The 24,418-nt window shown below is 36.4% G+C and overlaps 1 protein-coding gene across 5 annotated transcripts in view; it reads left to right on the top strand.

The window, feature by feature from the left end:
• Window positions 1–24,418, top strand: part of PCCA (propionyl-CoA carboxylase subunit alpha) — a 313,606-nt gene that overhangs the window by 93,470 nt on the left and 195,718 nt on the right. For all 5 annotated transcript variants that reach the window (XM_026121612.2, XM_064504347.1, XM_064504364.1 and 2 more), the window contains 4 exons: window positions 3,977–4,013; window positions 10,000–10,078; window positions 18,876–18,978; window positions 24,213–24,307. In XM_026121612.2, coding sequence (XP_025977397.1) covers window positions 3,977–4,013; window positions 10,000–10,078; window positions 18,876–18,978; window positions 24,213–24,307 — 314 coding nt within the window. The remainder of the gene's footprint in view (window positions 1–3,976; window positions 4,014–9,999; window positions 10,079–18,875; window positions 18,979–24,212; window positions 24,308–24,418) is intronic.

Genomic DNA, 24,418 nt, shown 5'->3' with positions numbered 1-24,418 from the left:
AAATTTTTTCCTCTTCCTTATGTTGCTTAGCATTTAGATGTAATGAACAAATGGAGTTTCTAAGCTCTTGTAATAATGTCTTGGCGAAGCTGTATGCAGAGAAATTCCAAATCAGTAGAAATGACAATAGAAAGGAACCCTTCAAGATTGCACTTTAAGAATGAACCTGGAAGGAAGGGGAGGATGCTTGGCGTAACAGACATAACCAACTATTTTCATATTAGACCAAGAATGTAGTTAAGTGTGAGACTGAGAATGGAAAGAGATGGAATGAGAATGGAGAAGGTCGTTTGAAGAGTAATTTTCCTCTCTTTTCCAGTTCAGTTTCACTAGAATAGAGCAGTTGACTGAGGCAAGGGCTGCCCAATGCACATATATAAGGAACCTGAATCTGATGCTATCAGCTAGAGAGCCAACAGAAGCGTTCAAAGGGAGTTCAGTTCAAAGTTTCTAGCTGCAATTAGTTTCCTAAAACTTAATTAAGACAGGTGGTGATCACAGTCTTTTTTTTTTTTAAATTATGTTAATCCACATGAGCAGTGGCTATAGCAAAGTGAGAGCTGAAAAGATGTAGAGTCTCTAAATAGTTAAAAGAGAGTAGGTGACAAGAAGAAAGCGGAGAATGAGTAATGAGTTTCAGGAGATACGGTGGTGAAAAATTGGCAGAGGAATGGAAAGGGAAGAAAGGTTGTGTTTTGTTTCACCATGTAGAGCCAGTTTGTTTTTATGGTTGTTATAACATAGCTGCATGTTGATCCAGTAGGCTAATCGTCTCTGAGCGACTTCTTGGTTTCATTGATGTCTGTGGATATGTTGAAGGTTTTCAGCAAGGCTGTGAATTTACTGTACTTAAGTCTTAGGTATCTGTTTCAGACATTCTTGCATTGGGTTCTGATATTAAAATGATCACTCTACTGCTGGAGAGATTGTTGGAGCTTAGTCATGACTTTTTATTTGGAGATTCTCCAGACCCAACATCCTCAGCTGTGAAAGCTATTATGTAGCTCTTCATAATTAATGGTGTTTTATAGTTCTAGAAATCTCTAAACTTCATCATGGCAGTTGTCTACATCACAGTAGTCTTGCTGTTTTATTTTATTTTATTATTATTATTTTTGTCTCCACCTGCTGGTACCCAGCAGAGACATGTACATGAAATTCGCAGGTTAGAAAATATTATTCTAAATGAGAAAAAAGTGTTTTATATCTTTTTAATTTAAAGATAAAATCAGCCATTCATAAAAACATAGTATGATGTCTTTTTAACTTTTATAATTTTTATAAACTTGTACCATATCTTGAATATTTTTCATTTGTATGGTAAGATTGTGCTAGAATTATATAATTCTTTACAATCTTCAGTTTATTCTGAGACATTGGTAGTGTAGCTAATGCATTTTTACAGGAGACAGTAATACGTCAATGAGGGCTTTGCAAAAAAGAGATGAAGTCCATTAAATTACTTTAAAATGCTCTTAATACCAGTGTATTCTTTGTACATTTTCCACATATGGTCTTGTGTGTTGTGCAGCATCCTGACATTTAGGTTTTTTTGGGCCCTTATAGCAAATATGTCAAGTACCTATCATAAGTACTCTGCACCAAAAATCTAAAACAATTGTTGTAAGTTTTTATAAGCACTCAAACTGCTGGCATGTTTGTGTGACGTGCAAGTGAGATCTGTGGTATTAAACTTACAGTTTCAGGGAAAGAGATCAAAAGATTCTTACCAAAGATTTGAATGAGTCAGTTGTTTGATTTTTTTTCTGAATTGTTTTTTTGTCTTTAAAGTATAGCATATCAACATATTTTTGTTTTCTTCAACATATTTTTGTTTTCTATTTCAGAAAGAGCCTTTGAAGGCTAGAGAATTTGAGTATACATAGTCAAGATCCTGAGTCCTAATACATTAGAACTGTAAAAGTAATAGATGTTGAAATAATGTAAATTAATGATAGCTGTGCTGGGCAGATGTCTTAAATCTGTTACCATTTTTTAAAGCTGGAACTGAGACAATTAGTGCTTCTGATATGATGCTGTTTCTTGCTTGTTGCTGTTGTATGCATGTATAAATACCGTGGCTGTGAAAAGTTATTCTGTAACGATTTGTGGCTTACCTTCCTGTGGACTTGCAATGTATCAGTTAGCCACTTGTTTGCAGGTAACTAAGTGGAAAAAAATTGCCTTCTTTGCTTCCTCCCCTCTTAATTCTATTTTGCAAATATATGACTGAATTTGCAAGAGAAAAGAAATGTAAAAGTTTCCTTCTTGACTATAATCGTGGCTCTTCATCAGTCATCACTCTTCCTGCATTTTGTTCAAGAGGCTCTAATTGTTTGCATTTGGCAGGTTTAACACTTCCTGACAGAGAGGCTATTAAGGGGAAGTATTCTCGCATAACTGTCACAGGCAGGAACAAAGAACCTTCAAACTCAATGTGTGGAAACTACTAACATTCTTAAATGACCCTTTTCATGCATTTTTATCCCTTTAAGCTAAAATTTGGAGGGTACAGGGTCACAGAAAGCAACAAGGTGTAATAAAACAGTAAACCCTGATTTTTGGGGGAGATTTTTTTTTGCTAGATTTATCTTTGACTTAAAAACAATTGTTACTTGGAAAAATCTCATTAACAGATGTGACTGGAGTAAAAAGACTTAAAACTGATGTTGCTTTCAGGACTGCTTTGAACTTAACAAGCACCGATTTGTGGAGCAGACTAGCTAATGAAAGGAAATTAAATTTTCTGACAACTTCCCCTGCCAGCCCCCTTATTCTTCATGGGGCTGTTACTGGGTACTGAAGACTTTTAAAGAGGATTTTGTTTTATTATCAGACATAAATGAACCAGGTATGAACATTTCTTATGTATTTTTTTAAAGTTCAGACCTGGGTGCTTTTAAAACGGATTGCCTTGAAAGCTTTAAAAGTATCAGGTTTCATTTTAATGTTCATAAGTCAGCCCCCTTAGCTTCAGACGCACTTAGCAGCTGGTGGTTTCCAGACATTACTGCCTTCCCTACAAATTTTTTAATGTATGTCACGGAATAGTATAAATATTAGCAAATTTGGATGGAATTTTCAAACTTAACCCATGCCACTGTTCAAACTCTTTCCTTTTTAGTATTGTATTCCTTTGAAAGAAGCAGAGTTAACTACTGCAGGAGAAGAGATTTGGTTATTAAAACATGAAAAGTTCAAGTACTTCATGTTTTAATCTCTGAATTTCCTGGAAACTTTCTTCTGTGTTATGTTTTCTGTTCCATGGTTGTAGTGATGTGAGTCAGCTGAAGCAATAGGTGGCAACAACAAAAGAATTTTTCTAATTGTCATACAGTAGTATGTACAAGCTCTTTGTGAAGACTGTGTGTGAATCTTTTCAGGTAACTTTAGGAGTTTAAAATGATGCATTTAAGGGTTTTTTCTTTTTTGTCTTTTGGCTAAAAAAAAGAACGTAAATGAAATGGTTGTGTATTTTTCCTGAGTGGAAAGAAAGATTTCATCTCTAAAGAAGTTCTACAATATTTCTGAAATCTGAATCATTCCCAAACAATAGAGAATCAACTCCCCCTACTGACAACAACCAGGAAAACATGACAAATACCGGAGAGGACGGAAACAAGCTGGCAGTGGACAAGCTTTAACGATCTGATTTATGGTCCATTATTGATTGTAAACTTCTAAATTCTATCATTAAATTCCTACGACTGCAGAAAATCATTTTGCGATCCTGGCTGTGTTTCCTGTCAGCTGATTCCTCGTTGCTTTGAGTTTCTCAGTATAATAATGATGAGGTAGAATTTACATTCCACTTATGGTATTAATTTTACATTCCTCTGGCTGAAAAGGGTCAGAAGGTTGTAAAATCAAACATTAAATGAATCAGAGGAGACAGTAGTGCAATATATGACTGCCCTCAGGACATAGTGCAATGGCTGATGGGATTAACGTTGGGTCTCATTTCCTGCTTTTACAGGATGCAGATGAAGCTGTCAGAATTGCAAGGGAAATTGGTAAGTTCTTAAATTAGCTATGGTGGGATTTGTGTGCCTCTCAGCAGACATGGTTGACTAAATTGAATGTGTAATAAGTAATCCCTATAGAACAAATAATGTTTTAATAGTTTTTAAGTTCCCTGTTGCCTATAGGGCTGGAAGATTCTAGGCATTAACACCCTGTCTCTTAAATCATCACATTTTAGCTCAACAAACTGGGCTTTAGAGAACAAGTGCAGCCGTGATTTGCAGAATGCATGCAAGATGCAGTAATCAGTGGCTAGCTAAAGAGAGAATTTTTTCAAAGTATACCTGCAACTGGACAAGGTATTCTTTTTACAGAAGTTAGGCATGGTACATCCCTGTTTATGTGGGAGCTGCTGACACCAGTGATGATGTGATCTTCATTCTTCATCACTGCATGGTCTGCAGTTAGCTTGAATATCATCCAGACCACCAACCTTTCTTCTGTTCTAAGCTTTCTGGAATAAAGTCACTATTCAGCTTCTGAGTATCTTACAGAATGATGAAAAGAGCAACCAGCAAACTGTCTGGGACTTATTTTGATGAAGGTTAAGTGTAATATGTTTAATGAGCTTTGGCTTTTATCTAATAAGGCTTAATATTAGGGGAAATATTTAACCCTGTGCTTAAAATTACATGTTTTTAAATCCTTCCCAGAAGGAGCATCTAATGCAATAAGGAATTTTTCATGTTTTTGCCTTTTTGTTTTATGAGAAAGTAGCCATGAAGATCTTTAGGATAATCATAGCTGTATGATTGTGAGGGTTTATCTGCATTTGAAGCCTCCCCTATTGATCTAGTTACTCAGAGCTCCTGCTACAAATACATCTCACCCATGCCAAAAGCTATGGCCGTGCCTTGTGTGCAATAGAAACTGGGACATGCACTGTTCCAGCTGACTTTTTATATCAGTGTAGCTTTATTCCACTTTGAGTTTAAGTTGGGGCTTGTGCACTGGCGTTAACTGCACTGAAACCCCCCCAGTGTAGGCTTGACTGGCTCTTAAGATGGCACAACTGAAGTCAGCATTTCTGTAGGTTAGCCTTTATGTCCCTCTTGAGAAATCAGGCAATTACTGCTATTCAAGCAGAAACAAAAGGGAGAAGTTATCAGTCAAATTAGAACCTTAGGAGAAGTGGCAAACTAACATTGGTGTTAGTGCTTAATAAAAGGCATAGTGTCCATGACAGTTGCATTTGTATGGTCTTTCTTGCTGTCAGTTTTTAAAGATTTCCTGCAAGTATTTTTAAGCTGACTGTTTTGATTAGTATAAGTAGGAAGGCACTCAGTGACTTCCTAGACACCTTTTAAAATGTACTCTTGCTTAATTTTCTTCTTAGTTCTTCTGGTGTTCTGTTGACCAGTTCCTGTCTTTGATATCAGCAGCACTTTGGAGGTCATTATATAAAGTCAGTCTTAAATCTGCAGATATTAAAGCCAATTACAGACAGCTGGAGGGTGTTTTTTCTTGAGAAGACAAATTCTTAAGCTATTTGCATACAAAAAAATTTGCAGTATGAAGTCATGTATTGAAAAAAGCCCTTTCTAGTGCCCCCCCCCCCATGTTTTGACCAATTGATCCATTCAAGCCTCTGTCTAATCAGCAAAGTTTAAATGCAGGTACAGTACACTCAGCATACAAATCAATCACCTGTAATTTCAAAGGACAGGGTGAGATTAAAGTCTCTTCTGTACATAATGCATCTGTCCTCTTACGTAAAAAGCACCTAATATGTGATTGGATACTTTCAAGTTACTTTTAATTTCACTTATCTAGAGTCTAACCTTTCCAAGAATACTTAAATAGTTATAGGAAAAAAAGCATTGCATAATGTTCTTTTACTGCCTGTATTTTTCCTGCTTCTTGCTGCTATGTTCTGGCCAAAGGTTTGGTAGCAGAGAAGCGTGGAGCTTCAGGGTTGAGACACTGCCTAGGACTATTTCAGCGAAGACTACCTACAGACGCAATTTTTATAAGCATGAGACCCAGAACCCCCAAAACAACCCCCCGAAAAACAAAAACACGCCCCAAACTACCTTTTCCTCTTATTTGATTTGTTCTCTCCCAAGTTGGCAAGAGGGAACATTATAGCAATAATGGACTAAGTCAGGAATTGGAAGCAGTTCAGGCACAAATGACCGTATAGGCTCCCTTTCTGTAGTTCGTCTTCTCATTTGTGTGAGCCATTCTCTTTTCTTCTCTGTAGTGTTTAATTACATTGGCTTTTTGTCCATGTCACCTTTAAGTCCACTTGTAAGTTATATGTTAAGAACTGCTATATTAAATATTATATATAATATATATTATATTAAGAACTGCTAGAATCCTGCTTCCTGAAGCATGGATGAGACCCAAAAAGTTCTACTTTTCAGTTTGATGCCTAAATGAATTGAGCAACTGTGAAGTGAAGGTACTGTAAACTAAGTGAAAGTCTGTGCAAAACTAAACAAGTGAAAAACATGTTTTTGTCATGTTTCATTTGGCCTATGGTTTAGCTGGTGCTAGTGTTTTTAATAATGAATATTGAAAAGAATCTGCTATTGCTGGATCAATGCACTCTGTAGTCCACTACCTGCAACTTTATAAAAATGGTTTAACATCTGAAAACAACACGATGGTTAAGGGCAGGAACTAAAAGCTGTGGGATACCAGAAGTCTGTTTATTCCTTTTACTGTTCAAATTCTGAGAATAGTAACCACCCTGAAATCAAAACAGTCTAACTTAATAGCGTTTATGTAACAGCAAAAGTTTGTCAGATGATCTTCAAATTTGGCAGATGTGTACCTTCCTACCTTTTGAGATCATGTTAGACCCATGCTCCCATGTGCTCCAGATGCTTCAGGAAAAGCTGTTGAGCTATGGAATAAGAGTTAGGTTTATTCCTACATGCAATTTTAGTCTCATGTAAATTGCCTAATTGGAGGGAAGGGCTGAAAACCTACTCAGAAAAAAAATGCCTGCTTTGTGAAGCTATTCATTGCTGCTGTCATCGGTCATTCCCATAAATGCTATTGGTTTGAAGTAATATGTTTGCATGCCACTCCCTTCCTGCAACTAATCCACCCAATCCATGTGAGTATATTTCAGGGATTCTCATTGCTCCTGAATAGGGCAAAAGTGGTCAGGCGAACGGCAACTAATACCTCCTGTGTCCAATGCATATGCAAAGCTGCTTAGATTGTACAAGGACTTCCTCATCTTAGGATAGAGCCATCCTCAGTATTGGCCCTAGAATTGTTATGTTTAGCCTGGGTCAGTGCCTCAGAGAGCAGTGTGTAAAGTCTTATTTGGGCAAAAGTGAAAGTCCTCTTATTTTCAGGAGGCTGGCTATTTGGCATCCTAACTTGTAAAAGCCTGCTAAAAAATTTTTTTCGATCTTAACCCAGGAAGCTATGTGTTTCTTTTCAAAATAGGCCTTCTGTTGGTTTTTTTCGTCTGTTTTCTTAACTGTACTGTAGCTCTATGGAGCCTTACATATAAGTATGATGGACAGGTAATCAGTATACATAAAACTGTGGAAAAAAAGTGTTCCAAAACTTGGTGAGTAATAGCAGTAACCCAGCTCTCTCATGTATCCTGTCTCATAATTTAACCAAGTGAGTTGGGATATATGAGCTTTTATATTCTGTAAAGTGTAAAGACTCACTAAGGCTCACTGATAGTATTCCTATTTTATTTCTGAAATGAAGAACAATAAGTTATGACTAGACTCTGCTTACAGAAGTTAAATCAGAGAGCCATTCAAGAGACTAATATATTAGGCTGAAATTGTTAGCTTCATTGATAAGAATTTTTCAAGTTCTTGTGACATTGAGTAAGAATGATTAGTGGAAATTGCCATAGTGAGTTGGTCGTAATGAGGCTTAAAACAATGCTTATTTCAGACTTTCCGCCTCTGAGTTGGAGAGCACCACCAGCTGGTGCTAGTGTTGCCGGAGGTATAAATGTGTTTGCTAGTGCTATCTGTTTAAATCTTACTTCTTTCATGAAAATCATATGGGATGTGTTTTTTGCCGTATTTCAGGAGAGCCACTTGTCTAAGAGCCTGGCAGTTGCAAGGGATCTGGAAGAGCAACTACAGCATAGATAAATTGTTCGTGTATAGATGCTGCATTACGTGATGTTGAGTTGGATGTCGCTGTTTACTGCACTACAGTCCAGAGTTTTGTACATGCCCGTTTAACTCTGGATTTGTAGGGGCCTTGAAAATACTTAATATAGTTCTTGATCAGACCCTTGTCTGTGTATGACTAATCCTATACCACTGAGTTGGCAGCATCAGATATGTCACAGGAAAATGTAAGACAGTATAGTAAGCTTGTTTGCACAGCTGTATTTGGTTGTACCCATAGTCGTACCTGGTACCTAGAGATTACTTTAGACTTTGAAGCATGAAGTTTTATAGCCTTTTTGTTACCATTGTCTGTAGGAAGTTGAGATTTGCGCTATGCGTTTGCTTATCTGTTACCTTTCTGCAATTCTTAGCCGCAGGAACACTGTAGCATGGGATTCTACAGCCTAATGACGTGTTAGGTGGGAAACTACTTTATTGCTGTTTCTTTATTAATTCAAAGTTCTCTTGCACTTTGCTTCTTTCCTACCTTCCAATCAACGTTGCTCTATTTATTATGCCTGTATCATGCCCCTTTTGTGCATGTCCACTTTAGTTGTTCTAAGTAGAAGACTTTCCAGATCTTGGTGGGTGTGCCATTTTTTAAAATTAATTAATTAATTTTTAAATCATCATCTCCTGAACATCCTTTCAGTCAAATGCCTTTTGGGGGGGAGGTGGGGGAGGGGTATCACTTTAGCCAACAGAGTAAGACCCGCGTTGCAGAAAGAAACTGTAAACTTGAGTTATGTGTATAATAGGAGTCTTGACCATTTCTGTTGTGAACCATATTCAGATATCCCCCTTTGTCCCAAGATTAGAGCCTTTTGTAGGAAGATATATTTATTTTGCAAGGACTGACTGATTTTTCTTGCCAAGGAGTATCAGCTGGTCTAATGTTTGGTTTAATGTTATGTTTTCCATTAAAAGTGCTGGAGACCAAAGATATGAAGAATTTTTTATGCTGTCCTAGAAACATCACAAAACTTTCTAATCAGATCATTAACTTCTAGATTTCCGTAGACTGATGTGGGAGAAAAGTGAAATGCATTGACATGAATAAGAAACTGTTTTAGGAAATTATTTTGAATTAGTATTGTACTACAAGATACACATATTATTAAATCTACTTTAAAATTACATACTTTTTTACCATACTTTTTTTTAGCTTTCAGAAAATGAAGGCCTTGGTTCTATTTTGTTCCAAAAGTAAAATATTTCCACTTTTATGCAGTGTTGTCAGATTATGCTGCTCATTTAAAAATTTTTTTTTTCCTTGCATCTTGTCAGTTTGGGAAAAATGCTTTGTTTTATCTTCAGTGTGTAATGATAATCTGTTTGCATTGATTTTTACTTGTCATTGCTTAGTATCTGTGCAGCAAAGCTCTTTGGAGATGCTCTGTTATTTAAAATCTACTGCACTATTGACCAGAAATGGTGAATAAGGTTTACTGAATCTTTTGACTAATAGTTTATGAAGATCTCTTTCTGCTTCTTGCTAATAAAATGTTTTTTATCACAGCAATAGTTTATTTGAGTAGTAGAAAAGGAACAAAATTTTGTTTCTAAAGAAAACGAAGTTAAAGGTCAAATGCTTTTATTCATAAATCATTTTGTTACTTGGGAATAATTAATTCAGTGTTTTTCTTATATAAATGAAATAGAAGAGACAACCTTTTCTAGTCTTCAGAAATCACTGTACTGACAGCTAAGTGTTGAAAAGAGAAAATCTCTCCTTGCAAACAAGTAGCATTTTAATAAACCAAGTTATTGTCTCCTGGCATTATTGGACATGTGGTCAGTTGTCATGTTCCTATGACCAACTGATCAAAGTTTGAACTTCTGTCTAATTGTTCCCCGCTGTTAGGCTACCCTGTCATGATCAAGGCCTCAGCAGGTGGTGGTGGGAAAGGCATGAGAATCGCTTGGGATGATGAAGAGACCAGGTGAGATGCTGTCCAAAAGCTTGCCTTGATGAATGCTGCAGTTACCAAAGTCCCATTAAGCCACTGTGAGCTGACAGTTGAGCAGATATCAAATGTTAAACAGAAATTGGATAGTATCTGTTTTTCTCCCTTTGGTATAGTGTGCAGTATACTTCTGTTTGCATGTGGGTATATAAAATTAAGTTTTGCGTAAAACTTATAAAACATCATAGTTCATTATTTTGGGTACAAACCTTACAGTTGCCTATAACTGTAAATTTATACTGTAAATAATATTTTATTGTTTGTATTCCAGAATGTTGATGTATAAATTGTCTGCGCATTTAGTAGAATAAACCATTTGGCCCTGATTCACAAACATTTATTTTCGAACAACTAGTTCCGTTAAAGTTGATGGGACTGATTATTCATGTGTGGAAACACATATAAAGTGTTTCCAGAATGTGCTCTAATAAATTGCATACTTCAGTGTTTAACATATTTGTCTCAGCAAGCTATTGTTCATTTGCCTGTTTGAAAGGGAGTATTTGTTGAAACACAAATTTTCATGTCTTTTAATGGTGTGTCTGAATCTCAAACCCTACCAGATACTCATTGACTGGAGTTGTTTTAGAATCCATTCTTTGATATTCTGGCAGTGAGGTGTCTAGTCACCAGCTCTTGTGCCAGTGATGTTACAGAAAAATGCATTTTGGGATTTTTTCAATGAATTGTGACAAAAAGTCTATTTGAGACTAAAATCAGATAAGTTTCTTAGAGATATTTTCCTTCCCTTGTGAATATGAGAGCACATGTGTCTGGAACTAACTCAAAGTGCAATTTTTTTTCATTCGCTTAAATGTTAGTCACAACTATGATTTTTCCTGTCATATTTTGTATCGTCTGTTAAATTCATTTTAAGTCTCAGAACCTAAAAGCCGTAAGGAAGAACAAAATGAATGGCTAGCAGTTAAATTTTAATTTGAATAAAACTTATTGTGCACCTTGCTACCTCTAGCCTGTTTATATTGAAATCTAAATAGGAAAATAAGGATTTGCATGTTACAATGAGGATCTAGAATAACCTGCTTTCTTACAAGGATGCTTTGTTCCCACTGCTTTGGAAACCAAAATTACTCCCTTGATCTTATTCAGTCAGCAAGTACATCTGTTGTACTTCAAAGGAAGGCATTCATTTCTTGTTTTGCTCAGAAACTGTCAAAAAAGTTTGATTAAAGTAACTGTCTAAAAATTGAAAACTCAGACTGAAATCATGATTGCTGATTTGTTTTGAAGAAGTTATGGTTATTGCTTTGACCAGAAAGTCACTTGATAGAAATGATTGATGTCAACAGAAACCAACTAGGGATGTTGTTTTGGTACACTTAACAATGAGATTACTTTGATCCATATTAGAGATGCTTGCCTTCTTTGTGGAAAGCCTCTAAAATACTCAGTTTCTTGGTATTTGCCAGTGGTGCCCTTTTAATAATCCTCGTGGTTATATTAGTCTAGTTTTTATGGTGACTTTATAGAATAATATCTAAGAAGTGGTAAGAGAAAGAAAACCTAGATTCACTGAGTCACAGATCAACAGTAGTCACTGACCCTATTTCAAGAAGTGCTTATTTTAAAATTTGCAGGCAGTAATGAAGTCAAAATTCAGTAGGCAAAATATTTATTACAGGAAGATAAAGTGAGATTAAGAGAACTGAAGGTAGATTTCCTTCCCATTTAAGTATGAAACAGATCATTTTGGTGCTTCTTGAAGAAATCTTTCTTGAAGAAATGTGTATGAGGTTGTGAAAGATTTTTGTTGTACATGTCCATTAACTGTCTTATGGAATGAAGATTTTTTCCTTTGTATGTATTTAAAGAAGAACTTCTGACTGAGTGTTTTGAAGGTGACTCAACTTGTTACTGACAAAAACAATATGTCTGGTAATTTTGATACATGACGAGTTGTTGGCCTCAAGTCTTTTCTTGCTGCATCCAAGTCCACGTAGTCCTAAAAATAAGCTGCTATAAAATACTAAAAGTAAGCTAATTCTCAGCTACTGGCAGACACTATGGAGAAGCTGGTATCTGAATGACCTTCTGAATTTTAGAGGTCATATATACAAGATGTTTGAGAACTGTGGATAAAATTTTGATTTCCCAACTTGTTTTGGTTTTGCACTATGGGATTAATTGTAAATACTGTTGAAAAAATGCTTTATATAAAGTCATTTTGTTGAAACATGCTTTTGGATTTTCAGGATAGTTGAAGCATGGAAAATTGCTCTTTTCTTAAAACCAATTATGTATAATATTAAAAAAGAAAAAGCTTTATATGATGGTGTTACATAGCAAATAATGTGGTGTTAAGTGGCAACAGACATTGGAAATGGGAAAGATCTATCTGAATGACTGGATTCCTGCTGTTATGGAATTATTCACTATGGTAACTTATTAGTGCTTCATCTTTCACACCTCTTAAATATCCTAAGTGAAGAAACTTTCATTAGATCCCTCTAGATATTATGAAATTATTCCAAATATATCCAAGGCTTCTGCCAGTTCCATTTAGTATTTCTATTTGGAAATACTAGAGTACTCCTTTACCACTGCTGTAACTTTTTCTTTTCTTTTCGAAATTGTTCTTCGTGTGCATGTGATTGTGGAAGGTTGCCGTGTTCCTCTCTCCCCCCCCATTTGGGTAAGGCTATATCTCTTAAGATATAAATACCTTGAACTCTTGTCGTTTCTATTGCTTTTTTCCCAATTTGAGTCAAGATCATTTTGTGTGCAGTTTGAGCTGCTAACTCAGATCTGAAATTAAAATAATTTTGTCTTCACTATGATTTAAGTCCTAGTTAGTTATTTTGGTTTGGATAAGTTGAATTTAGGATATGCTGTTTTCACATAACAGATACCCACTTGAAGTTATGTTGAAAAAGAAAAACATACCTGAAGAGCAGTTTATATTGAATTTAAGTTTCTAGGTTCTTAACAGCCTGAGAAACTGTGATGGCTGAAGTTCTGCTACTGCATGTATCTAATGGTACTTCTGTCTTGGCATAACTGATTGTCTCAGCTCTGGTCTCATATACAACGAGCCTCTGTGCTTGCATCCCACAGGTGCCAGTCCGAAAGCATTTTCCTAATATAGGCAACATTAAGTTCAGCACAAAACATAGCTGAAGGGTGGGAGTCTGTGAATGTATAAGTTTTCTGCATCCTTCCTTCTTTTCATTGATTATGGAGGAATTGAAGGCTCTCTCTAGATTTCAGGATAACACTTGCACCTGTAACTAAGTCTTAAGCTTCATGGCTTCAAATGGTCTGCTGCAAGCTTTGAAGAGGAATTATCTTGGGGATTGTTCTCTCTAAAGAACTGATGATTTAATTTCTTGAGGGGAAAATCAAATATTTGAGACTGGATCTCTGCACACAAAGATCCTTACTAGCCTGTAGGTTCAGTATAGGAGGTCACCACCATACAGGAAATAATGATCCTGTTTTTTAGTAGTTTCAGCTGCAAGCATAATCTCTTTGAGTTGGAAATTTGTACTGAATTTTCCTCTAACAATTCATTTTTGATAAATTTGGAGCTTTGTGGCTAAATTTGTTTTCCTTGGATATTGAAATCTTGCATGCTTCATGTGTCTCTGAAAATTTTCAACAAGGCACCTTCCAGGAACAGGTATTTAGATCAAAGATTTTACCTTTTAGCTTATAAAAAAATAAATATCCTTGCTACTTAAATTTTCCTCTTCAGAGCCCATGCCAGTTTATGAACTTAAAGTCAAACATCTGCTTTCAAAACTTCTGAGAATCTGTCATTTCTATTCTGCAGTCCTGTGCCTGCCATGTTGTGCTTACTTGCACTGTTTCGCAGTTGTTCATGGGGTTGTACCACAGGATGCATGGGAGAACTAGCAGAATTTTTTGCTCAAGTCCTGTCTGCAATCATGTTCTGTAGTTTCCCACCTTCCTTCAGAAGCATCTGTTGAAGTTTTGTCTCTGTAATCTTCCAATGGCTCTGAAGGAATAAGCAGTAGGACTGGAAGAACTTAAGTGGAATAATATGTAACAGATCATTCTGAATCCCTCTCCTCCTGAGGCAAGGAAACTTGTGGAGAGGTTTGCAGGATGAGAGGACAGTGACTTAAAAAATCGAACACCGTAGCCTATTACAGACCTGAACGTTGAGCTTTATTACCTTTCCAAAGCAGTTTGTTTGGCCTGCCAGACTGCTCTGCAAAAATGGGAGTGTATGGACTTGACCTCCTTGGTCTGTCCAGCATAGGTGTGTGCTGCAGAAATGTTGAGGTAAAGGGAAGAAGTGAATTGGGTGAGTGAAGAACAGTGGTCCTACTAGCTGGGACCTGATTTGAAGTAGAATTCTTTAATGGACCATCACTTCTAGCCTATTGCACTGTTTTTATGATTTGTAACTCTGCCAAAAATAAATAGTGAATGTGAATACTACTAAGATGATTATTCCAATGATTGGTAGAGATGCATTCTTAAGCTATACTAAAGTCCTCCAAGTATGGCAAGATCACAACGATATAGCAGATCAGCATTTAATAGAAAATTGGAATTGAAAGCAGAAAGCTAACCAAATTGATAAAATTCTGTATTACTGAAGAAACATGTAAACTCTTCAGATACTTCTAATTTGTGATTCAAAACAAAACGTGTGTGTGTGTGTGTGTGTATATATATATATATATGTGTGTGTGTGTGTGTGTGTGTGTGTGTGTGTGTGTGTGTGTATACACACACACACACACACACACACACACACACACACACACACACACACACACACATCCATGCACATTAAACACAGGATTCCATGCCAGCTATGTGCATAAATATATATGTAAAATGCTGTGATTAGGTCATTTTAGTTTTTTTTTTAAATTTGGAGTCAAGCTGAAGCAGTGGATATTGGTTTTCTTTGTAAAATCAAACAAAATTTTGAGTATCTGTTGGTCACATTTTTAGAGGGATTCCATTGTACTAATGATTATCTAACGTTTTTAACTAGATGGTCTTTCTAATTCTGGCCTTCATAGGAAAAGGCTGTATTCTTTTGTTATTTCTTGATACTGGAAACTGAAATATTGCATAACTGCAGTTCCTCATTAGTGTCTGCCTGCCTCCAAAGAAAGTGGTTGCTTTAATTAAAGCAGTAAAGTTGAGCTTGCAGCTGGAGGCATGGAGTTGGCACAGACTATCTCACTTCAGACAAATGCAAAGAAACTTATGGCAAGATCAATAAATACTTCTGTATAGCTTATACTTCAGTGCGAACAGATGTACTGTATGGAGAGAGAGAGAGCTCTTAAAGGCATCCTGTTCTCCCCCTTCTAGCATCATTCATGTTTGAAGGGGCCTTGGGAAGTCATCTCATTCAGCTCCCTGCTCAGAGCAGGGTCAACACTGAATTCGGACCTGGTTGCTTAGAGCTTTGTCCAGTCAGTTTAAAACCTCCGAGGATAGTGATTTCACAGCCTTTCCAAACAGCCTGCCTCAGCTGTTATCACAGGAACCTTTTTCCCTTTTATCTAGTTGGAGCCTGCTGTTTCAATTTGTGACCAGTTTCTCTTGTTCACCTGTTGTGCACCTTGCTGAAGAGCCTAGCTCCGTCATCTTGGTAATGTCCTCTTCAAGCATTGGGAGGCTGCTGTTAGATCTCCCCTAAGCCTTCTTGTCTCCCAGTTAAACAAGAGCAGTTTGCTCAGCTGTTCATGTGCTCCGATGCCCCGACCGTCATCTTGGTTCTCTGTTGTTCTCACTTCACATTATCAACATTGTTTTAGTACGAGGGGGAGTCCAAAACCGGATGCAGTATTCCAGATATGATCTAACAAATTCTCAGTAAAGGGGAATAATCACAGCTGTTCATCTACTGGCTATGCTGTGTTTGATAAGCTCCATGTGCTATTAGCTTTCATCACTGTCAGGGTAAACTGCTGACTTGCATCACAGCCTCTTATCCACCAGGACCCCCAGGTCATCTTCAGCAGCCAGTCAGTTCCCCAGCCTGTACCAATGCAGGGGATTAGTCTGTGCTAAGCACAGAGCTTCTTATTTGTTTTTCTTGAAATTTATAAGGTTCTGGTCTGCCTGTCGCTTCCAGTCTGTCTTGGTCTCTCTGAAACACAGCCCTTCCCTCAAGTCTACGCATGGTACTCCCCAGTTTAGTGATGTCCACAAACTGGTGATTGTGCATTCTAGGTTATTGATAATGAGATTAAAGTGCTTGTAGTTCTTCTGATTCTTTCATGCACTTTCAAAGATGGGTGAAATGTTTGTCTTTCTCAGGTTATCAGGGACCTTTCCTGATATTCAAAACCTTTGAAAGAGGACAGAGCAGCTTCACAATGGCATAAGCCACTTCTGTCAACATCCCTTCTGGACTTACGTAATTATATGGGTCAAAATTTCTCAAGATATCCCTGATCTGATCCTCTTGCACTACTAGTAATCTGTCTCATGAACTCATCTAGTATCTTTGTTGAGAATTTGTCCCCAGCATCCTTCAGAAACTCCCAGCTTGCTTCTGTTCTGCCGTGTTGCTCTTTCAATAGATGTTGGGAAGGTTAAAGTCTCCTGTAAAAAGAAAAAAACCAAGGTCTTAGAGATTTCACTGAATTGCTTAAAGAAGACTCTGTCCGCTTGTCAGCTTGAGCAGTTGGGCTAACAAACTTGCGCTGCACTATCACCCTTACTGGTCACTGTTCCTGATCCACTAGCTCTCAGCCTCCTGCCCTTTCCTAAGAAGAGATCCATATATTGGAGCTGCCCTTTAAGGGAAAGGGCAACCCTATTGCCCTGAGTTTTCATCTATAACAGCACTGCAGTCGGTGACCTGTCTTATCGAGTCTCAGTTATTCCAAGAATATTGTAGTTTTGTTTCTGCACTTGGGCTCCAGCTCCTCCTATTTGTTTTTGAGGGTGAAGGCATACATGTACAGCTGCTTAAGATGGGCCCTTTTCAACTTTGCACTGGTGTCTCTGGGCGTTGACCATGCACACCTGTCAACGCAGTCCCACTGCCTCTGGGAACTGGTACTCGTGCTGCCTGTAAGTGGAATTGCCTGAGGCCCTGCTGCTACTTGGTGACAGGATAACACTCCCAATACAAACTCTCTTCTAGCCTAAGCATTTTTTTCCTTATATTAATAAAGATAGCCAGGCCATCTTGGTGTGGTTGGTATGATCTTTTTAAGAAAGATAAAGTGCAATTATGGTAACTTTATCATTGAGCAAATGCAGCTGCACGGTTTTGTAAAATACAAATATAAATAAGGTCAATCCTTGACGGAGACAGTCATATTCATATATCTGTTATATATAACTTTAAAAAGGTTTACAGATACCTGGATTAGATAATTAGGTATAATGACTCTTTTAACAAGCATTGCAGTTTGGATTTCTAATTAGTACATACTTCAGTAAAGGAAAATTAGTCAACTGAGCGTAATACTGTCTGACAATATACGCAGAGTGAAGCAAAACCTTTGATATAAGAGTGAAAATGGCTCTGAATCTGTTTCAATAAGTGCAGATACTGTGTGTGGATGTTTGTCGCCTCACTTTGTTTTTTTGGACAGATCAGCTAGCATAAAGAATGACAAATACTTATGTCCTTCATCCTCTTGAAAAGTGATATATTGAGGTTAGATATGAATTTGTGAAAGATTACAACTGATTGCACATTGAGAATCATCTCTCTTAAAACTACAGCAAATAAAAATCCTCAATTTTTAAATAAGATGAAGAAATGCCTTTAAATATGCATGATTCTGTATACTGTGAAACATCAGATTTATCTATGCATCAGTTATGTAGTGCAAGTTTTGTCTGTGAAATTGAACAAGGTTCTAGAGATGGAAAGCTATGGAAACTTTGACACAGTGCTGCCATAGTTGGTTTTTGGTGTACAAATATCAGGACTACTGCATTCCAATAATTAATCCTACATAAATTCGCCCGAGACTTTCGGTGTATATTGACATAAGTGGGGCTAATATGCTATTCAAAGAGACTATAGAAAACTTCTGTGGAGCCTTTGAGGCTTGTACTGTGGTACACCCTGTGAAAACTTTACGTAAAGTTGTTTGTCAGCAGCCGTTACATCTGTAGGAGTAACCTTTCTTCTAGGAAAAGTAAAGTCAAAATATCTAGTATTTAATAATCTTCATTTGTTTGAGTAATTATGTATTTGAAAGAGAAAATAGAAGTATTTGGAATATGCAATGTAAGTCTCAGTTCTAGTTTGGGGAAAAAAATAGTGGTATAGCTACGTGTCGTATTATGTGGAGTATTGCATCTTCTGGTTGCATATTCAATGATTGACTTTACAAGATACACAGTATTATATCTGCAGCGCTTTCACCTAATGTGTATCTAACATCTCACCTGTTGAGGGGTGTATGCATTAAAAACAATCATCTTCATTTTTGTATAATACATATTTTACAATTTGTTTCTTTAGATTTGATTTCTGTCTTATTTTTGTACAAGAAAATGCTAATGAAAAATATTCCTGGAAATCATCTTAAGTGCCCAAACTTTTTAAACACTTAAATTCTCTGCACTTTGTGAATGTAATCTTTTTGTCTTTCTAAGAAAGAAAAAATGGCATTTGTTGAAGAATCAAATGCATATGGTAAAAGTTGTATGTTTTGGAACTGTTTGATTAAAAACTGCTAGGTGATTGGAATGAGTAACAATGCTCCTGCTTGTGTTCTTCAGAACTTGACTTAATCATCAACTGTTTAATATGGATTTATTCTTTCTCTTTTCATTATTTAAGGGAAGGTTTTAGGTTTTCATCTCAAGAAGCTGCTTCGAGTTTTGGTGATGATCGCTTACTGATAGAGAAGTTCATTGATAACCCTCGTCATATAGAAATCCAGGTTTGTATTATTATTATTTAGTTGATAAGATTCAAACTGATTAAACACCTGAGGTTCAAAGAAAGTAGACATGACAGGCCGCAGGGGAGATGGTGCGTCTTAAGTATGGCTGCGAAGTGCCTATGTATTGCATCCCAAGAGGTTTCTCCTTCAGCAGAGCTCCTCTAGAGTGCCATCACATCAGTTCTGATAGAAACCTTGAGAGAGGCTGGCCAAAGCAATAACAGGCTTCTATGTTTATTTGGACGCTTTTAGGTTAATGTATATGAACACATGAATCAGACATCTCATAATATAACTCTTCTTCTGCTTGTTCTGCTAAGAGGATGGGATAAACTTTCTCTCTGTATATTACTGAATCTTAAAAATTGTCCTATCCCAACTTTTTCTTCTTTCCTCTTCTCACCTTTACTATTTGTAAAACATTGTTGGGGCATTCTTTGGGGCAAGGGGTCCTGAATTCTTATCAAAGCCCAGATGATGCTACTTTACTTGTCCAGGGATTTTCTGTTGTTCCATCATTTATGGTAGGCAAAATTTAGGAGGATTGGAAGGAGTTGGAGAAGTCGTTGCTGGTTTGAGCTGGCGATGTGTAGCATTTCAAACTGCATGCTTATGTATATGCTGTAGAGTTATTTGAGCTAAGGCACATATAGATGTAGTCTTTATGCCTCTATAAAAACAGCAGATACATTTAGACAGCTGTGTAGCAAAAAATTCATTTTGAACTTTAGGTTGGGTGCCCTGCTAATGCAAAGTGACATAGAACTGGCCTGGTGAACACAACATTTCAGACAAATTTTACTGAGTCCTCTTGTAAGAGTTTCCACCAAACTTAAAATTTTAAAACAAAACCTGTGGTTCAGTTATACAGCTGCATCGAAGGAAAAATTACAAAAATGCATGAAATAGTGTATTTTTGTCAAATGCAATTGTTGTCAAATTTTCCATAATATTTTCACTTAGGTCTTCAACCAAGATCAAGAAAATCACAACCCTATATTTATTTGTTACTAATAATTAAAAACAGAATTTCTAACATGCATCTTAATACAGTAGTAAAAGGCTTATGTTAGAGATGCAATTTGTAGAGATAATCTTAGTCTTTTAAGCAGTGATACATGATTTGTTTAATGTCACTGATATCAAATACGTGAAGGGTTTTTTTGAGTAGCCCTTAATTTTTTTTCTGTGAAAGACAAATTCAGTGATTCCCCCTCCTCCCCCCATTTTGTTTATTTTGCATTCTATTTTAGAGGAGAACAGAAATGTGCTTTTAAGTAACTAAAGTACAGTGGTGTCCTTTCACGCTTAGCCCCATACTGTGTGCATTTTATTAAGTGGTAGGGAATATCGTTTCAAACACGAGGCTAAAAAAGGCCTAGAATCTGTTTTCCTGTGTCTTGGGCCATTGCTCAAACTACATGGCTATCATACGCAATACAGCCTTCCTGTTTTTATTCTCTAGCCCTTTTTAACAGGAAGACGATGAACCATGCTCAGTTCATTGAAAAACGTGGTTGTAGACATCTGTGCTGAGGGCTCAGTTTTGAACTGTGGATCCTAACTCAATGAAGCTCTGATTCCAGTGCTATAAGCAAAGCAGAGGAAATAGGATTTCAAGCACTGTTGCTCTTTACATTTTTTTTTTGCAAATTCTAGCTGACTTATAGATATTTTGGATTCTGTTCAGAAGCACCTAATGATCCTTGTGACCTAGAGACTTTGTATCCAGATTTGGGCAGTTTGTGATTAGAAATTAGGTGTAGTCTCTTTAACCATTCATATGCTTTATTGTATCTAGCATTAAAGCCAGACCTACTTTCACACAGATTCTTTAATAAAATTATGATTTAAAAATTTGGATATATTTGATCTTATGTAGGCAACTGAACTGTTTCTGCCAATAGCCTTGAATTAATCTTTTTTGACAAGAAATCCATAAGGAATATGTCAGTTTTCTCAACAGAAATTTCACTTATTTTTCTGGTCTAAGATATAAACTCTTTCTAAGTTGCGGTATGTTTTCTTTTACAGTGGGAGCCTGAAGTAGTTTGACAGTAGCTCAATAACTTCATGAAACAACAACAGCAAAAAATTTGATAGTGTGGAATGATTTTTAAGAGAAATATTTAACCTTTTTTATTCTGCAGATATGTGCCCACTCAAACCTGGTATACTTCCTATGTTTTTATTTATTTTAAATTTCCATTTAACATTTGCCTCTGCACAGACTAATTTATAGCATGTGTGAAATAAAGAAACTGAGTCTGTAAAAATGAAATTTAAACCTCAAGCTATTCTCACCTGTGAAGGATCGGGAGAAGGTATATAGTGAATGTGTTTCAATGTTCATTTTAGGTTACAAAAGAGGTTGGTTTGCTAGAGCTTGTTCCTACATTTTCCTTATATGACTAATAATTTTTGGATACCTACATCTTTATTTCTTCTCTCTCTCTCCCTCTCTCTCTCTTTTTTAATAGCTTTGTACATTTTCAAGATGTGTTCCTTTCTGATGCTTGCAGATTTGGGTTAACAATGCTGTACTGTACATAAAATTCAGTCAGGCGGCTACCAGCAGTAGAAGAGAAGTCTGTTCAAGGAGACTGAAAATAAATTTGGATGTTCATTTTAATTTTTGAGATCTGGTTCAGGGAACTGTTTTGAAAGTCAATAGAGCTGAAGCAAGTGCATTCATGTGCTCAAGTGCTGTCTTGTATAGAGATGAACTAAAGTATATGCTTCAGCTTGGTATTTGTTTAGTCTTAAAGTTAGTTTTTTGTTCTAACTTAGTTTTCTAAGCTCCCTCCCTGGTCAGTGGAAAGAGATAGGCACCTTCTGAGAATTGTTCCTCCTGTCCTAGAAAATTTGGGATAAGTCACTTTCTGAGGGTCCGTCTTTTTCTTCGTTATTTAGAGAGGCAGTTTAGACAATTTCCTGAGGCTTACTGACTCTCTGACTGAAGTTAGATGAGATTAATTTCTCCATACTCCTGTGAATTGGGCCAGATTTTGCATTGTCTTGATTCTTTGAGGTTTAAAAAAGGTTACCCCCCAAAACTAAGCAGTACTGTATTTAATAACAATCAAATCATTTCACCTAGTGAAAACAATATAGCCTTGCCATTAAGAATTTATGGTTTTATTTATAATAAGCATACAATGAATCTTGTTTTCCTTACATAAATACTTTGATGGCACCTTTTAACAATATCACAACATATCATTTTAACTTCGTGTTCTGATCAACTTTAGGACGTTGACCTTGGTTCATTTTCAAACTACTAAATATACAAACAATTTGAGACCAGATGCCAAATATTTATTAATTTAGCAGCAACTTTTAAATAGAACTTTTTTTAACATTCTCATATAGCTCCAAAGCATTGGTACTTAAAATTGTTAAATAAGGGGTTTCCTGTGTCTAGCTATAAAACAATCACTTTGTAGAACATAAGAAAAGGCTAAAACAATTAACAGGAAAAAAGAGTCCAAAGAGAGTTTATGCTTGAACTGATTTGAAGTCTTGTTCTTTTGAAATATCTGACATAAAGGATCTGAGTTTAAAGTAAAAGTAAATGGAATGTCTAAATATTAGTTAGCTAAATAGGAATCCTACAAGTGGAAATAAATTTTAGCTGAATCAGGAGAGGATGTGATACATTGCATTTATTTAGTGTATGGCAGTATGTAGTATATACTGATATTGTAACCATCTCATCTTACAATCCCCCAAACAGGACATTTTCTTTTAACGCTATTTAGATATTTACAAAAAATGCTGTAGCTGAGATATGTATTTTTAGTGAGATGTGTACAGGAATTTCACTTCATCCCAGAAGTGATCAGAGAGCATGATTTCAACAGTCTGTAAATGCATTCTGAAGTATAATTGTTTTATGGAATAAGTACCTTCTTTAATTTCTAATAATATAAACAGTGGACCTGAGATGAATTTAAAGGCTGACACTAGATGTTACATGGCTGATTCATGTATGTCTCTTTAAGCCATATTAACTGATAGTGGAAAAATGTTTCTTTTAGGATACAGATTGCAGAAATTAAGAATGATACAAGAAATGTCACTGAAATGAACGGAAGTGTTTAAGTTGTCTTGAAAAATAATTTATTATTCCCTTCAGTAAAATACATATATATAGAGAGAAGAGATGCACAGAAGAGAGAAGAATAGGTATTTATTTTAATCCAAATATTCAGGGTCTTTTCTAGTTTGTTTCAGTGAGATGGACATCTGTGGGAAGTTGTAGGTTTTGTGAGGAAGTCTGAAACAGAAGTGGTCTCAAGGAATCATTTTAGTTGCAGAACAGAGGTTTCATCTGAGTAGCATGTTATACCCTAGAACTACTGTTTAGTACTAATAAATAAATAAATGAATAAAGCCTTCTGTCTTCCCCAAACAAGTTTCTGCAGAACTCCATGTCATTTAGTTCTGGATGGGATGAATAGGACTAGGGCAGGAAATTGCTTTGGATACTTCTGGATTTTCTCTCGCCTTGCAGTAACAAGGTGGTCACAAAATCTAGCTGGGGCTAGAGCTCTCTGGTGCTACCTGCTGCTAAACCTCCCGCTGGGTAGGGAAGAGGGTTCTGGGACAAGCTGTAGTTTCAGAACCCCCCAAACTGTTCATCTTTCCTCTGGAAAGTTCAATAAGTTTATGGGAGCTCGAAGAATTTCTGAGGAAAAATCTCTGCATCCGATACAGCACAGTGCATGTAGTTATCTTCATGAGATCAGTGCCTCATTTTCTGTCACATCTGCCCAGGTTTATTTACACTTTAGCTACCATTGGTGTCGTAGGTGCAGGAGTTCACTTGCTTAGTGTTATGCTTGCTTTGTGGTGCTAAAAGGAATAAATAATGGAAATTCTTTGTCATGAATGTAAGCACATATGGTGGAGTTCATACTCAAGTCAGAAGTTTTCTCTCCCCTCCCGTGTTCTACGTAGAGTCTTTATGGAGGCTTTAAAAATAATCATCTTTAGAATTTTAAGTAGCATTCAATTAATATTTCAAATCATCTAATTTTCTAGAATGGCAATTTGCTCTCAAACTTCACTTCTAGATTGGGAAAAATTTTTTTTTTAAAATTAAACTAATTGAATGCTGCTTTTTTTTTTTTAAACAGGTAAAACATATAGCTGGCTGCAGGTGGTGGAATGTCAGAAGGCATCATGCATGCATTGCATACATTAATAGCAGTGTGTTACTGTTCTAGGTTTTAGCAGATAAGCATGGCAATGCTTTGTGGTTAAATGAAAGAGAGTGCTCCATTCAAAGAAGAAATCAAAAAGTTGTGGAGGAAGCACCAAGGTAGGTATACTGGACTCTATGCAGGCTGAGAAAGCACTTTTGGAAATCTACTGATTTTATTCATTGTACAAATGCAAACACCATTTATTCTATTAAAAAGCATAAAAATAG

This window comes from Dromaius novaehollandiae, chromosome 1 (genome assembly GCF_036370855.1).
Source record: "Dromaius novaehollandiae isolate bDroNov1 chromosome 1, bDroNov1.hap1, whole genome shotgun sequence".
Classification (NCBI taxonomy): Eukaryota; Metazoa; Chordata; class Aves; order Casuariiformes; family Dromaiidae; genus Dromaius; species Dromaius novaehollandiae.
Note: the sequence above shows the minus strand (reverse complement) of the source record. Positions and strands in the feature narration are given on the sequence as shown.